Source organism: Nuphar pumila, chromosome 2, assembly GCF_984573655.1.
Source record: "Nuphar pumila chromosome 2, dmNupPumi1.hap1.1, whole genome shotgun sequence".
Lineage (NCBI taxonomy): Eukaryota > Viridiplantae > Streptophyta > Magnoliopsida > Nymphaeales > Nymphaeaceae > Nuphar > Nuphar pumila.
The window spans coordinates 106728391-106747241 of record NC_143250.1 but is presented as its reverse complement, the minus strand read 5'-3'; the positions used below and the strand labels follow the sequence as shown (position 1 = coordinate 106747241).

General features: G+C 37.5%; 1 protein-coding gene across 1 annotated transcript in view; it reads right to left on the bottom strand.

Moving 5' to 3' along the window:
* The window catches only part of LOC149846593 (uncharacterized), a 109673-nt gene extending 91156 nt beyond the window's left edge, over positions 1-18517 (bottom strand). The window contains exons 1-3 of the mRNA XM_089996441.1: positions 18153-18517; positions 17990-18071; positions 17822-17909 (exon numbers count right to left, since the gene is read on the bottom strand). Of these exons, the coding sequence (XP_089852567.1) occupies positions 17822-17909; positions 17990-18071; positions 18153-18275 (293 nt within the window). The 5' untranslated portion in view covers positions 18276-18517. The remainder of the gene's footprint in view (positions 1-17821; positions 17910-17989; positions 18072-18152) is intronic.
* Between the last annotated feature and the right edge of the window lie 334 nt (positions 18518-18851).

Genomic DNA, 18851 nt, shown 5'->3' with positions numbered 1-18851 from the left:
CTATGCTCTGATACCATGTTAGATTTTCATTTGTACCTGCATTGAGAGAGAGAAAAGAGAGAAAGAGAGGGAGAAAGAGAGAGGCGAGAAGGGGAATCAAAAAGTCGACTGCGGCTGTCACGATTTCTTCATACAGAAATCGTGACCTAATGGTTGTATTAATACACTTAAGTGTACACAGTGGGTTGCGTCGGGTCTGGTGTAATATCCGAACACGAATACAAATAAAAAAAAAGGCTTATACATGAATGAACTCGGGTCTGGGCTAATACATGAGTGAATTCAGGTCTGGTACAGGATCCAGACCCGAAACACTATTCACCTTTTTCAGCTATGAGTTATTAGATTATCTTATTGCTTTAATTATTCATGGTTGGTAGTAATTACGTTTACTTTTAGGATTGTAAAAGATTCTTCTAAAAACTTTATATGTGTTATCTCCTTAATGTTACATGTTTTATTTGTTTCATAGTAGACTTTTGATTTAAAAGACTTCATTTTAAGATAATATGTTCGTGTCTTCTCTTTAAGAGTTATTAGATCCTTTATAATGTAATGTGCCTTAGTGCATTTATTCCTTGATTAGTGAATTTATGACTTCAATTTGAAGAATTGATTATATTAAGCATGATTCTTGTTTATTCAAGATGGTAAAAAGTTGTCATGAGACATATTGTTGTACATATGAATGCACTTTATTTATCCTGAGGTTGGTCATCTACCTTTATTGAATTTGATTTGAAACTTGTTTTTTTTTAAATCAGTTTTTTTGATATAAACTCACTCATTTGGAAATTGATTTCCGTATGTATTACCTTTTTATGGCATTTGGATTGTCCATCACAAAATTTTATATAATGCATTCTTTTCTCTTGACCTGTTATTGTTGAATTAGAGATGTTTGTTGGGGTGAGTTGTGTGCACCTCGTTTTATGTCATTTTATATTATCAACTTGTAGTTTGACTCTAACTGACAGTTATGTGAACTCTGATTGTGAGTGTGTTGAATCACTCATTTGTTAATGGCCATTGTCTTTATTATGGATGCTTATAATTATGTGTATCTCTGATGGCTATTTATTTTTGAAACCATGGTGTTTCGAAATATGGTATTTTTATAGCATTAGTGTATTTCCATTACAAGTTTTCTTACCTGAGGTGTCTTCTCCTTTTTATGCCTATTATCCAAATGTCATCATATATAGACAAAAAATGTTTGTTCACACCTTCGTGTGTGTTTTTAGCCCTTTGTTGGCATTAAGATTATACTCTTGATCTAGTAGTTGATACGCTTGTTTTTTTAGTGTCATTATATATAGACAAGAGATGTTTATTCACACATTCGTGTGTTTTTAGCCCATTGTTGGCATTATACTCTTGATCTTTAGTGTCATTATATGTAGACAAGGGTTGTTTATTTGCACCTTCGTGTGTGATTTTAGCCCATTGTTGACATTGTGCTCTTGTTCCAGTCGCTGATACACTAGTTTTAAGTGTCATTATATGTAGACAAGAGATGTTTATACATCTTTATGTCTGTCTTTGGCCCTTTAGTGGCATTGTGTCTATGCTCTTGTTTTAGTTGCTTGTGGTGGTCAAACTATTGTTGAGATTTGCAAATATTTATGGGATTTTTTAAATCTCTTCTTATCTTCCGCAAATTGGTTTTGATTTGCATATATCATTCCCTTTGTTATGTGAGATTTTTCAAACCTTTACTACTTATTTTTTTTCATGTATGGAAAAATATTTATCGATAAAATTTCATGCATTTCATTGATAATATATATATATATATATATATATATATATATATATATATATATATATTGTTATTTGGTCCTCTATACTTAAACTCATTCTAAGATGTGTGAATGAATTTTAACGAGATTGCTCTTATTCATTATTATGTGCATTAAATATATTGCATATATATATATATATATGTTTCTAAATTGATTATCTTGTCCACATTGTTGTACGCATAAATTTAATTAACTCATCTTTTATTGATAAAAATAGTTATCTTTCAATTATTGTTTCATGTGTATTAAATATGCTTTAACTGCATGATGCATATATGTGTGTATTAGCTTGGTTCACATAACTGTATGCATGAATTTAATTAGCTCTTCTTTTTATTTGCATAATTGAAATGCTTAGGATATTATTTATGCATAATTGTTTATCTCTTCTTGACGAATCATGTCTTTTAATGATCAAATTTTTTTTATGATCAATGTTATGGTTTCTTGAAAAATAAGTTGATTATAATTCAATTTCATAAAAGATCATCTTTGAGGGATATTCCTCTTGTCGTTCTTAATGATTATCTAATGATTTGAAAATTATTACTATTTTATTTAAATAATTCTATTCTTGTTTTAAAATATATTGGTTTTAAAAATTTTGCAACTCTTAGGCTAGAATATTTTTCATGTACTTGGAGTCTTCTTTTGGTTTGTTCTTTCTCTACAGGTTCTTAAAGATGTAATACCTTCTATACATCATGGAGATAGCCAATGAAGGTGCTTGAGGATGATCACCAATGAAAACATTTGAAGACTTATATTTGCAAAATCCTCTTATATGCCATAAAATAGAGATTTTCCTTGAAGACTTGGATTCCTTCCCTTGATTTTTTTTTGTATTTTCAAACTTTCGGGATAACTTTTCCCATAAAGTTTGAAGGAGGGTGTCAAAATATATGTACTTATATATATATATATATATATATATATATATATATATATATATATATATATATATATATATATATATATATATATACTGATAGGGGTAGTTTAGTCAATATACTTGATAGGGGTATTTTAGTCTTTTAACATAATTGTTTCTAGAAACAACAATTTTAACTAAGTTGATTCTTTTTTTTTGTATTTTTTTTATATTATGCATTGGGGGTCCCAACATAGAGTCGTCGTTAGGGGCTCCCAACGACTATGTGGGAACCCCCAGTGGCTTATCATGTCTTCACTTTTTATATAAATAGGGGACCTCTCCCCTTGTATTTCTTGTAGAAGAAAAAACTAATAGAATACTTAGAAACGAGAGAGAGAGGGAAAGACGTCAAAAACTTAATTAGGCCTAATCTCCTTTAGTTTAAATAGAGATTAGCCAAAAGAGTAAATTTACATTTGGGTCCCTCATTATTTAGAAAATACCAAAACAGCCTTAAGAATAAATAAACTTTAAAGTGGTCGACTTATCTTAACACTCCCCCTCAAGCTAGAGCATAGATATCAATCATGCTCAGCTTGCCGCAACATTTTGAGAAACTGGACCTGGCAAGAGGCTTTGTAAAAATATCTGCAACTTGATCCTCAAAGATTACATGCTTGGTAGATATATGTCCAGCTTGAACCATATCTCTTATGTAGTGGTAGTCAACTTCAATATGTTTTGTCCTCTCATGAAATATCGGATTATTGGCTATATATGTAGTTGCCTTGTTATCACACACCATCATCATAGGAGATGAAATCTTCACTTGAAGATCAGTCAGCACAGTTCGAACCCACATCAATTCAGCTGTCATTTGGGCCATAGCCCTATATTCTGATTTGGCACTCGACCTAGCAACCACGGTTTGCTTCTTGCTTCTCAAAGAAATTAAGTTACATCCCACAAATACACAGAATCCTGTGGTAGATTTTCTATCCTCTACAGACCCAGCATAATCAGCATCAGAGTAAGCAACTACCTCCAGGGTACCCCTTTCTTGAATAATAACCCTTTTCCAGGAGAAGATTTTAAGTACCTAGTATCATCATTGTAGCATTCCAGTGTACCTCAGTCGGTTTGTCCATGAATTGGCTAACCTTGCTTACAGCGAGAGCAATATCAGGTCCAGTCACTGTCACATATAGTAACTTCCCTACCAATGAGCGATAGCTCCTGCTATCAATAGGTTTTGACCCCTCATCCAATAAATGAACTTTGTGATCCATGAGAATATTTGTTGGTTTAGCTCCCAACATTTTTGTCTCTTTTAATAAATCAAGAACATACTTCCGTTGAGACAAAACCACTCCCTCACTACTCTTGGCCACTTCAATGCCCAGAAAGTATCTAAGAGGACCAAAGTCTTTTGTAATAAAATGTTTTTGAAGATGAGCCTTCGTAGCTGCAATATCTTTTATGTTATCTCCTGTAAGGATGATATCATCCACATATACCACCATAACTACTATGCCTGAGTTAGTTTTCTTAATAAATAATGTGTGGTCTGACGTTGACCTATTAAAACCAAACTTTGACATCACCTCAAATAACTTTTGAAACCATGCACGAGGACTTTGCTTTAGACCATATATCGTCTTTCTCAATCTGCACACCTTCTGACACTCCCCCTCAACCTCGAACGCAAGAGGTTGTTGCATGTAGACTGTCTCAGACAGATCCCCATATAGAAATGCATTTTCCACATCTAGTTGACACAAACTCCATCCACGATGAACAGCTACGGAGAGAACAAGACGAATGGTGTTCATCCGTGCTACAGGAGAAAATGTTTCAAAGAAATCAACACCATATGTGTGAGTATAACCTTTTGCTACTAACCTGGCCTTGTATCTTTTAATTGAACCATCTGAGTTGTACTTAATGGTATATACCCATTTGCATCCAACAATGTCCGCATCCAATGGGGGATCAACAAGGTCCCATGTCTGTTGAGACAATAAAGCATCCATTTCATCTTGCATAGCCTGCTTCCACCTGCTATCGAGTACTGCCTTTTGATAACTCAGAGGAATAGTTTCAACAAATAAGGCTGAAATAAATGCTTTCATCTGATTACCAATTCTGGCATCTGACACAAACTGAGACATAGGATATAAGGTACATTGTCGTGTCCCCTTTCGTAGAGCGATTGGCATGTTATCATCAACATGAATGTCATTGCTATCGGGAGCACTTACCTCAGGAGAAGAAGAAGATGGAGACACTGGAAGAGGTGGAGCTCTACGCATATACACCAATGAAGGATTGTGAAACCGTGAGGTAGGTGGAGTTGGATTCGGTAATGGGGGCACTGATTCCAAGGGAAAAGGAGGAACAGGAAGAGGAAAGGAGTCATCTTGATCAGCTTGCATCGGAGCACCCGTACTGGAATAATATGGAAGAGACTCCAAGAAAGATACATCCGCACTAACATACTCCCGACGGAAAATCGGATCATAACAATGATACCCCTTTTGATTTTTTGGATAGCCTATAAACATAGGCTTAGTAGCCTATAAACATCACGGTCAGGTCCGAGTTTGTGCACAAAACAAACGCACCCATATACCTTGGGCGAAAGAGAGAAGAGAGGTACATTAGGATACAAGATTTGCAAAGGAATTTGGTCCTCCACGGATGATGAAGGCATGTGGTTAATCAAATAGCAAGTTGTGGTAACCGCATCACCCCAATATGAAGCAAGAACATTGGATTGAATCATAAGGGTACGGGCTACATCAAGGAGGTGCATGTATTTTCGCTCAGCCACCCCATTTTGTTGGGAAGTATAGGCACAAGTAGTTTGAGGTTGAATGCCACGGTCTCGATAAAATTGCAGTAGTGCTTTGGTTTTAAACTCAAGGGCATTATCAGTGCGGATAATCTTGACAACAGATTCAAACTGAGTTTTTATTTCAATAACCAATGATTTGAGGATACTAGGTATGAGATTTCGTGAGGGGTTTGTTCAGCCTACACAGAAAAGAGAGAAAAGGAAGAGAGGGAGATATAGAATGGCTGGGGCGGCTAACGTTAGACACGACCTCCAAGCCCTAATCTCTTTACATTAAAAGGCTTTTACAATGGGGATTAAAATATCACACCATAACATTCATATTACATAAGTGCCATTAATGAGAAAGATGTCAGCTACATAGTTAAAAGAATTGACGTGCGTATGGATCTAGATCCAGATCCATGTGCATGCTCTATTTTAACACCCTCCCTCAAGTTGTACATGATTTTGGAGCATGTACAACTTTCTCTTCAATAGCCAAAATTGACGTGTTGTTAACCTTTTGGTAAACAAGTCTGCCACTTGATCTTCTGTTCGAACATGACGTAGTTCTATCTCTTTCATCTCGACTTTCTGCCGTATAAAATGTTGATCAATCTCAATGTGCTTCGTTCTGCTATGTTGAATAGGATTACACGCAATGTTTATTGCGCTTTGATTGTCGCATAGAAGAAATGATTGAATAATTGTCTCCCCCAAGATCACTCAATAAATGTCTAATCCATGTAACTTTTGTCGTGCCTGCAGCCATCAACCTGTATTCAGCCTCTGTACTCGATCGTGCCACTGCCTTTTGTTTTCTACTGCTCCAAGACACTAAATTGTGTCCAATATATACACAATATCTAGAGACAGACTGTCTCTCATCTGGATCCCGTGCCCAATCTGCGTCTGTATAAGTGATGAGTTCATGTCCTTTATGTAGGTTATCGTTCTTGCGATAAACAAGTATGTCTCCTATAGTTCCTTTTAAATAGCGTAGAATGCGCTTCACAGCTTCCATATGACCTTCCGTTGGAGCATGCATAAACTGGGATACCTGATTGACAGCATAAACTATATCAGGTCTGGTAAAGATCAAATATTGCATCATCCCTACAAGGCTTCTATACGTTGTAGGGTTGACACAAAGGTGGGCATCTTCAGAACTCAGCCTTTGATGTAATACACTCGGAGTTTTGACTGGTTTGCAATTTGTCATCCCGGCTCTTTCTAGAAGATCAAGCGTGTATTTCTGTTGCATAAGTGTCAATGTGTCTTTTTGTCTATCAACCTCCACACCAAGGAAGTACCTCAACTCCCCTAAATCTTTCATCTTGAAATTTTTCATCAAAAATCGCTTCACGTCTTGCACATGATTATCTAAACTCCCAGTGATCACAATGTCATCAACATATATAAGAAGAAGTGTAACGATGTCCATCTTCTGGTAAATAAAGAGCGAGTGGTTCAGAGAGCATCTTCTAAAACCATAGCCTTGAATTTGCATGGAGAAACTTTCAAACCAAGAACGAGACGCCTGTTTCAACCCATACAGAGATTTCCTTAGCTTGCACACCCAGGCAGTAGGATCCTTCTCGGCATACCCAGGAGGTTGCTCCATATATACTTCCTCCTTTAAATTTCCATGCAAGAATACATTTTTAACATCCATCTGGCTAAGCTTCCATCCTCGGTCGACTGCTAAGGATATGATGACACGAATTGTGCCCATTTTGACTACCAGACTAAAAGTTTCATCGTAATCTTCACCATATTGTTGTGTGAATCCCCGAGCAACAAGTCGCGCTTTATATCTGTCAATACTTCCTTCGGGCTTATATTGTGTTTTATAAACCCATTTTTAGTCAACTACATTCTTTCCTTCTGGCCGAGGTACTATTCCCAAGTCTGACACTCATGAAGAGCTTCCATTTCTTCATTCATAGCCTCAATCCAATGACGAGATTGAAGAGCTTGACGAAAACAAGTGGATTCATTCTGCTTTGTGAGCTGAGATAGAAACAACTTAAAATCAAGAGAAAAGGTCTCATAACTCACCCATCGCTGAATAGAATGCCTGATGCGTAACGGCCTTTGAGCTAGAGCATTAGAGATGATTTCCATATCCTTCGGTATTTTTGTCTCTTCTAGTGTATATCTGTCCAGAAAAGCGTGCAACTGGAGGTGGCTCAACTGAAGATGGCTCAACATACATCTGTGAGTCATCCAACTCCCTACTCAAGTCGAAGGAAGGGCAGGTCGCCTGACATGTCTCTCCTGTATTGGCAAAAAGATCTGCGCTCATCCATGGATCACATACCTCTACTTCTCGAGATGGCAACGCTTCGGAGTCATTGATCTGAAAATTTTGCTCATCGAAAACAACATTCCTGGAAGTCCTAATACGTTTTGTAGTAGGGTCATAGCATCGATAGCCTTTGTATTCATCCGCATACCCAACAAATCTGCACTTAGCGGTCTTGTCCTGAAACTTATTTCGCAAAGATGAATCAATATGCACATAACATGCATAACCAAAAACACGCAGCTCATCATAAGAGGAATGTTGCCCAAATAAAATATAAGGGGATTTCCGATCCAGAAGTACCATAGGAAGACGATTTATGACATGAACAGATATGTGAAAAACTTTTGTCTAGAGACTAATGGGCACATTGCTGTCATGTAACATGCCCATCGCACTTTCGACAACATGCCTGTGTTTCCTCTCCGCAACCCCATTTTGTTGAGGGGTATGGGGGCAAGAAACCTGTCAACTTATTCCTTTATCCCGAAGAAAGGCAATAAACTCGTTCGATGAATACTCACCTCTACCATCACATTGTAAGTGCACAATATCACAGGAAAATTTTGTTTTGACCATCGAATGAAATTCTCGAAATATTTGGAAAACTTCATGCTTGTGTTTCAAAAAATATATCCAAGTATAGCGGGAACAAGAATCAATAAAGATAACATAGTAACGACTGACAGAGAGAGAAGGAATAGGTGTGACTCCTCAAACATCGGAACAAACAATTTCAAATGGCTTTGAAGCTCTTTTATTAATAATATGAAAAGGAAGAACATGACTTTTGCAAAGTTCACAAGATGAACATTTTTTATTCTCTAAAAAAGAACATAAGCTAGACTCTGGAAGAAGACCATCAGATACAAGACTTTCAACGAAACCCCGACTACAATGTTCCAAGCGACTGTGCCAGATATCTGGCTTATTACAATAAGATGAATTAAAAACTTCCAATGGAGTGAAAGACAAAGACATTGAAGAATGCTTGGACGGCTTCAACTGGAGAACTGGAACTGAGGGAATCTCCTTGAAGACGTACATGTTTCCTCGTCGCTCCCCCTTAGCTAACGTCTCCTTTGTTCGTAGATCCTTAACATAAACAGAAGAGGGAGTAAATTCGACTGAAGAATTTATATCGTCAACAAGTTTAGCTACAGAGACAATGTTCTTTTTAATATTAGGAGCAAGAAGGACATTAGACAAGTGAAGTGAGGATTTTGACATAGGAATATGTGCATTGCTGGTATGACTAATGGAGTGATAAGTTCCATCTCCCGTAACTATACTACATTTTTCTAGATAAGGCAATAAGTGAGATAACTTACCCGCATTACCCGTGACATTTGTGGTAGCACCGAAATCAATATACCATTCTCCTTGTTCATTTTGCTTGATCGTCATCTGTGATAATGTTGATAGCAAAAGTTGTTGCACATTTGTAGATGGCGCTTTCATGTCCACAGTAGTAGCTGACTTATTCTCAATTTTGTTTAGTTTTCCCTTGTTCTGCAGATTAAGTCAACAATCAGCTTCCACATGTCCTCTTTTGTTACATAAGAAACAAGTGGGCACTCTCCTCTGATTCCCTGCATTTAAAACACCTGAAATATTAGGTGTAGGCAAGATACAACGTCCTCCCTGCCCAAAACGTTTGTGGCCTCTGCCTCCTTAATGCCCTCCATTCCCTTATCCAAAACCTACAAAAGTGTCAATGGCCAAAACTGAATGAGAACGAGCTGATTCATTTTCTTTTACCCTTTGTTTCATAATCATCTCATGTTGGAGAAGTTTCGCTTGAAGGTCGTCAAAGGTGAAGTGGGGAAGGCAGGACAAAGTTGTGGTAAACATGTCAAAATCAGGGCCCAATCTATTGAGGAGTTGTTAAACTTTATCTTTATCTGAAATAGCACTTCCAATAACTGCCAATTGGTCAGTAATACTCTTCAAGCAGCCTATGTATTCCATAATTGTCATGGAGCCTTTCTTCAAACTTTGAAACTCATTTTTTAAGTACATAACTCGGGCTTCTGATATCTGAGAGTATGTCTGAGACAGCTTACTCCATAGATTTGCCGCAGTGCAATCATCTGAAAGAGTAGCCAACACTTCTTGAGAAAGTGTTGACGTAATATAAGCAACCAAAGACTGATCTCGTTTCCTCCAAGTTGTATACTCTGGATTCTTAACAGATTAAAAGGCTTTTACAATGGGGACTAAAATATCACACCATAACATTCATATTACATAAGTGCCATTAATGAGAAAGACGTCAGTTGCATAGTTAAAAAAATTGACGTGCGTATGGATCTGGATCCAGATCCATGTGCATGCTCTATTTTAACACTAGGAACTTCAGAGCTTTCTTTTATTAAGAACACCCAAGGCAGCTTAGAAAAATCATCGACAATAACAAGATAATAACAACATTGGGTCCCGGTAGGAATCATACTAGGACCCCATACATCCGCATGAAGAAGTTCAAAGACCTTATGACTGGGTTGACTCTTACTAGAAGGAAACGAACTCCTATGATGCTTGCCCAACTGACATGCTTCACACCGGAATGATGTAGTAGACAGAATTTGAGGAATGACACGACGAAACTTCGACAATGAAGGATATCTGAGACGACAATGTCACTAAACAGGACTCGAAAAATAATCGACTGCAGCATAAATATTTCCCACAGGGTGATGTAGGTAGTAGACTCCATTATCTTCATAGCCTCCACCAATCTTCTTCCCCATGAGCAAATCCTGAAAATGACCACACAGGATCAAATATCACTCTACAATTTAGCTCTTTCGTAAGGCAACTAACTGAGAGTAAACTTTGAGGAAATGAAGGAGCATGAAGGACATTGTTCAACTGCAAGGAAGAGGATATAAGAACATTTTCCTGACCAATAACCGGGGAGGAACTCCCATCAACTAATGAGACTCCCCGATGTGCAGTAATAGCCTTTAGATCTGAAATTTTTTTAGAGTTTCCACATAGAGGTCTAGATGCACCAGAGTCAATAATCCACTTACTATCATGGGGAGAAAGATGGTCTCTTGTTGAGTAGGCCACACCAGCTACAGGAGAAGAGGAACTTGAAGGACGATGAGCGACCAGTTCATCATATTCTGCACGACTAAGAGTGATACAATCATTAGGAGAATTGGTTTCATTCGTTAACTCTAGTTTTGTAATATTAGCTTTTGGAACATTAGGCTTCAATGGAGAAAAGGCAGGTCGTCCATGTTTATCCCAACAACGATCTTCTAAATGTCCTGAATTTCCGCAAAAGATACATTGAAGTTTACCTCTACCTCCCATACCTCTTCCACGACCTCGTCCTCTAACATTCAAAGTATTTCCTCGTCCATAACTAGATGGAACAACTAAAGCAGATGACTGAGATGCAGGTTGAGATTGTGGAAGAGAGATGGCAAGTCTACTCAAACGATTGTATGCATCAACAAGGGTAGGAACATCAGACCCGAACAACATTTGGACTTTAGCAACTGAGAACTCTGAAGATAGGCCTGTGAGGAACCGAACAACCATAGTTTGTTCTTGATGATCCTTTTGTTTTGAACAACACGGTGGCCTATGAGCATTAAGCCTTTCAAAAACAGCTTTAACAGAGGCATAGTATTGGGCCAAGGTCTGATCACCTTGCTGCAAATTATATATCTCCTATTCAACTTGGAGAATACGACTTACATTAGTCTCTTGAGAGTACGTATCTCGAAGATTGTCCCACATCTGTTTAGCTGTATTATAATAAATTAGACCATCTGCAATATGAGGTTTCATGCTATTCATGATCCATGACATAACAATGTCATTATCTTCTTCCCAAGTAATGTATTTTCTCGCTTTATCATTTGGTTGAGTTTTCAACAAAATATGTTTTCTACGATGTCCAGACACCGACATCATAAGCGTTCTGGACCACCTTGCATAATTTGTTTCATTTAATTTCACGGAAGAACCATAAGAGAAAGGATTTGCGAAGGCTTTATATTCCCCAATAATCTCATTCTTGTAATCAGATTTCGGAACTTCACCCATAATGAATAACACTAACTCAGGAGTCACAACCAATATCGTTGCTGCAATAAACGTCCATCTGTACAAAAAAATCGTCACAGTTTGTAAATTTGGTAGACTACCAAAAAAAATCGTTCAGATTGACTCTCCAATCCACTAAGAAATCAGATCTGAAAGATTCAACTCACAATTTGCTCTACACTATGCAGATCCACTACGGTGAGTAGTCTAACCACGACACCAGATCTGTGATCATATCTAAACGAACCAGAACAAATTAACAGATCTAAAAAAAATATGCAGATCCACAACTATGTAATAAATTTTTTTCACGACATCCAGGTCCATGACTGAACAAATGATGCATTTAATCGATGATCTAATATGAACGAATAAAAAACAAACTGCTCCACACTATGCAGAACTCACGACGACACCAGATCTATGATCAGATCTGAACTAACCAGAATAAATGATCAGATCTGAAAAAAAAATACAGATCCATGGCTATTTAATATTTTTTCTCCGACATCCAGGTCCACGACTGAACAGATGATGCATTTAATCGATGATCTGATATGAACGAACCAAAAACAAAAGTATGCAGGTCCACTAATGAAAAGTATATTTAATCTTCACCACACGCAGATTTGTGATCAGATTTGAACCACCCAGAGCATACGATAAAAAAAAATGCAGATCCACGACAATAGACTCCATTTAATAAAAAAAATGATTGTCAAACGTCACCCACTTCACAACTTCTGCACAGCACCCATACTTGTATCTACCCGATCAGGTCGACATAGACACATAGATCCACCGCGACTTTTAGATCTGATTACAGATCTGAGTCATGACTCTTGTCAGACCTCATATTTGTACCACTCGTTCTTCAAAAAAAAAAATCAGACACACCTTTAGATTTGATCCCCTTCACGCAATCTAATACCCTTCACTCGAGCTTTGGCGTAGAACACGAGATCACGCTCTCAAGGTCGACTGCTCTGATACCATGTAGAACAAAAAACTAATAGAATACTTAGAAACGAGAGAGAGAGGGAAAGACGTCAAAAACTTAATTAGGTCTAATCTCCTTTAATTTAAATAGAGATTAGACAAAAGAGTAAATTTACATTTGGGTCCCTCATTATTTAGAAAATACCAGAACAACCTTAAGAATAAATAAATTTTAAAGTGGTCGACTTATCTTAACATTGCTTATGCCTTTCAAGGCTCTCTCTAATAAATATTTCATTGTTTTTCATGCTTGTGTAGCCTTTTTAGGCTTTTGTGTAGTCCATTATGGACTTCTTACTTGTATGCCTTAGTGTTTGTCCATTATTGGACTTTGTAAATGCTTGTGCATTCTTGAGTTATATTTCTACACACTTCTTTACAATTTTGTCAAATTTTTTAATTATTCCTGTGAACACAAGTGAAAGATCTTTTTTTAGTTTTTGTTTATCATATTTTTATTATTGTTAAAACATAATTTTACGTACTATATTTTTTAGAAGAAAGGTCAGACAAGCTTTGCAAGTGTGTTACTGTGAAATCATCCAAATATATAACTTATTGACCTTGTATTCAATGTTTTCAATCTTGATTATATGCATAATTGATTTTAATATAATTTTATTTTTGTTTTTAAGACAAAAATGAAGGATAAAGGGAAAGAATTTGCATCATCCTCATCCCCATGTGTAAGTTCTACTGCTAGTGTTGCTGGTAGTGGTAGTGGGAGTGTTGATTCAAGTTCGTTAGCTGTAACATGTGATAATGGGGGGCCACTATGGGCACATGTGAATAAGCTTGTAAAAACTGGAGGAGGTGGTGGAAACAAGAGATTTTGATGCAAGCTTTGTAAGATAAAAGAGTTAAGGCTCATTTGTTGAAGATATCAGGACATGGCATTTCAGGATGCAAAAGAGTTGATGAGGCAATGCGAAGACAATACAAGATGAATATAAGAAGAGGAAGACAATGAGTGATTCTTGTGCAATTAGTGTACCATTTTTAAGCCACCAAGAAGATGCTCAAAAAAAAATGGATAGAGGAGGTAGATGAAGATGAACAAAAAAAGCATTATTCAATATATATGAAAAGGAGGATATGAATAAAAAAGTATGGAAGTATTTTTATTCTAGTTAACTTCCATTTAATGCAGCTAGAAATCCTTATTGGAAAGATTTAATTACTTCACTGGCAAATTGTAATTTGAGTCTCTATATACCTCCAAGCTCACAAAAACTACGAACGACAATTTTTGCAGAAGAGAGGGCAAAAGTTGAGAGATTGCTAGAGATTAAGAAATATTCATGAGAAATAAATGGAGTTTCTATTGTTTCTGATGGGTTGACAGATATTCAAAGCATCTACTGATTAATTTCATTACTTCTTCGCTTAGTGGCCTAGTATTCTTGAAAGCAATTGATGCATTTAGGCAATATAAAAATATTGAGTATTTGAAGGGGTTGTTTATAGAAGTAATAAAAGAAGTGAGTGATCATAAAGTAGGGAAAATCATCACAGACAATACTCTAGTTTATAAAATTGCCACATTGAATTTGGAAAGTGAGTATCCTTATATTTTTTGGACTCCCTGTGTAGCACACAGCTTGAATCTGACCTTCAAGAGCATCTGCAACCCCAAAAAAGAAGAAAAATCATGAGCATATGCTCTATGTTCATGGATTGAGGAATTAGAAAAAAATGTCAAAAGCATTAGGAATTTTGTTGTCAACCTCCATCATGCTAATGATATATTTAATAGGCATTCTGATCTGAAATTGTTGAAGGTTGCTAAAATACGTTTTGCGTCTATCATTGTGATGGTAAAAAGGATTAAGTGAAAAAATGATTTGGTTAACATGGTAACTGATAAGAATTGGACATTTTATCATGCTGATAATGTTGTCAAGGCTCAAGAAATTAAAAAATTCATTGTTGATGATGAGTTTTGGGATAGAGTCGTATACTTAATTCAGTTTACGCGACCTATTTGGGAAATGTTGAGAGAAATTGATAAGGATGAGCCCATGCTTTACAAAGTTTATGAAATGTGAGATAATATAATTAAAAAAATACAAGTTGTAGTTTTCAAGCATGAAGAAAAAAATCCTAGATTAGATTAATCAGAATTTTTTAATAATATTCATTCAATTTTAGTTAGAATATGAGATAAGAGCAACACACGCATTTGCATTACATGACGCATTCTCTCAATCCCAAATATTATGTCAAGAAGTGGCAGGAAAGTGGTGTTGGTTGTGTCCCTCCAAATTTAGACCCATAGCTATTAAGGCATAGAAATATGTGTATGGCAAGACTATCGAGAATCACATATTCTAAATCAAGTCACATAAGAGTTTGGAAAATTTTCATCTTCGAGATTATATAGACAGTCATTAATAGCGAGGGTGGAGGAAAATATAGATCATATCACATGGTAGTCAACATTTAGATCAGAAACTCCTCTTCTCCAACGTCTTACATTGAGATTGTTATCTCAGCCTGCTAGTTCATCCTATTGTGAAAAAAAATAGAGCACATATTCTAAAATCCACAACATGAAAAGAAACAAACTCACGAGCAAGTGTGCAGAGGATTTAGTATATGTTTATTCTAATCTTCGACTACTTTCACAAACCAATAATGAATACAGGTACTAATTGCTCTCTTAGTTATTTGACTATTTCTTAGTTTCTTCATTTAAATATACTTGTATTTAACATTTTCAAATTGAGTTGGTAATGCAGACAAGGATCATCCAAATTTTGGGATGTAAACCCAGAAGAGTGTGACTTAGAGGGAGAGCATGATTTCAACATTACAAACATGGACTTATCTGAGCCTAGTCTTCCTTCTTATGATGTATTTGATGATGAAGCAGAAAATTATTAGGATTCATTACCTCATCGTCATATACATTGTGTAGGATATACTTTTGATATGTAATAATTATGCATTGTTTGCTTCTTTTATTAGTATACTTATAATTTACTTTTTTTTTGCTTTACTTATTTGATTATTTCTATAATATATTTAGGTTAATTTAATTGTGGTGTTAATTTTTATTACGAAGAATAGAATTGTAGATTGTTAATCTATGTCACAGGGACTTGGCAAACTGGGTGTCGCAACCGCGTCGACGCAATGCGGGTGTGACACCCGATGCGGTCAACGGGACCCTTGGTGCGATCAACGCACCCAGGGTCATTTGTGTCCAATTTTTGGACAAAAAAAATGCTCCCAACTTTTCTTCCGGTGAACGCAGAGAGAGGGGAAGGATGCGGCAGGGGGGCGTCAGCCTTCCGACGAACACAAAGAGAAAGAGGGAGGGCACGACATGGAGCCATCGGCCTCCTGTCGGCGCTTCGGCAAACAGAAGAAGGAGACAAAGAAGAAAAGAAGAAGGAGATGTGTACTTGAGAGAGAGTCGGCGGCAGCGGCGGCGGCACCGGGGTTTGGTCGCACGCTGGGAGCGAGAGAGTGCACAATCGAGAGGGAGAGGAGGAGGAGCGCAGGGGTGAGGGCTTCCCCCTCACCCTTGCGTGATTTAAAGGGCACGAGAGGACGCAAATCGGGAAACCCCAAAGGGGTTTCCCTTATCAGGGGGGGACGAAGGCCTGCGGTTGCGGGGGCGTTAAAAAAAAATTTAAAGGGATGGACTCGGTTTTGGTCTGGGTCCATTTTTTTTTTGTAAAATCGTGGGTTTTACACCTACGCCCAACGAGTAAAGCCCTCAGAGAGATGAGACAGCTGACCCTGGGTGCGTTGACCGCACCCAGAGTCATTTATGTCCAACTTTTGGACTTTATATATATTTGCCGCACCCATGTGACATAGTTGTTAATTTGATTTATTGCATGCATAATGAATTGATTTGATGATATTATGATCATTGTTTTTTATTTCATTAGTGTTACTGTTAACTATTAAAAATTATATATATATATATACTCCCGCACCCAAGTTTTTTTAAAGTGCCACATCGCCGCACCCACACCTACACCTATGTGACATAGCTTTCAGCTATATTTAGACTCTTGATGATAGTGGATTCTCTGGATCGACTTTTGGTAAGATCTACTCGGTTTCTTTCTTTATTTGTCAAGCTGGATATATCTTTGCTATTCTCAACGACTCCACATTTGGTAAGACTCCATGATTCTTGAGAGTCTTGATTTGATCGGCCTCCTTGCTGATCTTCATGGTCTACACGATTCTTGTTGACCTTATCTTCTCTAACAAAGAGGACACCACATCAAGTTCAAGAAACGCTAATGAAGCAGAACTTGGAATATCTTCAAACATCATTAAATAGTCCACTGACAACGAGATAGAGAAACTAACAAATTCTGGAGAGAAACAATAAGAAAACAAACTTGATTCGGAAAGTATGAAGTATGAACCCCTCTCACCATTTGCAAGCAGAAAAAAGAGAACACTAATCGCTTAGTACAATCTCTTCCCACTATTTAACAGCAGAAAAGGCCAATCTTAATTGCTCTCACTATCAAGAAAATCTTCACGTACACAAAATTCTTAATCAAACAATTCAATAGCAGTGTTTATGGATAAGATGCCTTGTCACATCTTAATCACGTGTTGGCTCCAAAACTTGCACACGGCATTCACAATTAACTAGCGCAACGCATTTTATCTTAAGCGTCTAGATTCCTCTTCTCACTTTCTAGGCAATGTGTTCACATAACTTAACCAAATTTAAACACATAAATTCCCTCTCCCTCTCAGTGGAAGGGAAATGAATTCAATTTAACACATTAAAACAAGAGAAAAGAAAAAAGTAAAAGACGAGAACTCCTGAGTAGCAATTCAAGCATTCTGTATACCATCACCTACTACAGAATCGAACTACCAATGCAGAAAAGGAGGAATCAATAGTGGAATCAGTACCGACACAGTCGAAACTATCGAATTACCTCCGACCGAAGAGAATGCTCGCAAGTTCAGACAGCTCACTATCCGTGGCCAATTCAAGCACCGACCGGAGATCCGAATCGAAACCACCTGCAAAAACCTCGATCCATCACTATTGAGCAATCGAAAACGGCAGAGCAACCGAAGCACAGAGAGCGTCCGGACTCCACCATTAGCTCTCTCCTGCAATGCCGAGCGCGACGAGCACGAGAACCTCAGGCCACAACGCGGCCTCCTCCGATAACTAAAGGCCTGCAGGTTCCGATCGAAACAAACTCATATAGAGAAACGCGAATTTCGCGAAGAAACGAGCTCCGATCGTCGAGATCTTACCTGAGAAGAAACGAAGGCCGAATGCGAGGTTTCCGCGGTCGGGAGTGCGAAAGAGAGCTGCCTAAAGAGTCTGTGCGTCTGGAAATTAGGGTTTGGTGCGACTGCGATCATCTTCTCCGGCATCAATCTCTGTAAAAGTCGACGCTTCGAGGAATCCGCCTTCTTCACTTCACGAGCGGCGAATCTCTCCTCTCCCTACCCTGCATTTCCGCGCACGGATTCCCGCGATTTCTTTCGGACTTCGGATGGCGCGATCCAGTGGGAGAGAGAGAGAGAGAGGAGGGGGGGATCACCTTTCCCTAGGATTCATGGCTAGAGAGAGAAGATTCCCAACCACACACCCGCTTCGCTCCACATTCCTGGATGCGTACAATTTACTCACGGGTATCTTTAAACAGGTCTGATTCGGTTCGGATCAAGAGGTCAGAACCAAATGTCACAAATCTTGGTCTCGGCATTTTCTTTGCGAGGGAAAATTTATCAATAAATCAAACTTTTTGTTTTTCCGGAAATTTTTGGGAAAATATTTTGTCAGGCATAAAATCTTAAAAAATGAATAATATAAACGATAATATATAAAGAGTAATGCTATGGTGCTCCTGAGAAACTACTCCCACGTATCATAAATCATGGTTGTTGGCTCTATGATCTGCTCAACATAGTTTATTTGACAGGAATCATGCACAATCATGATTTTCG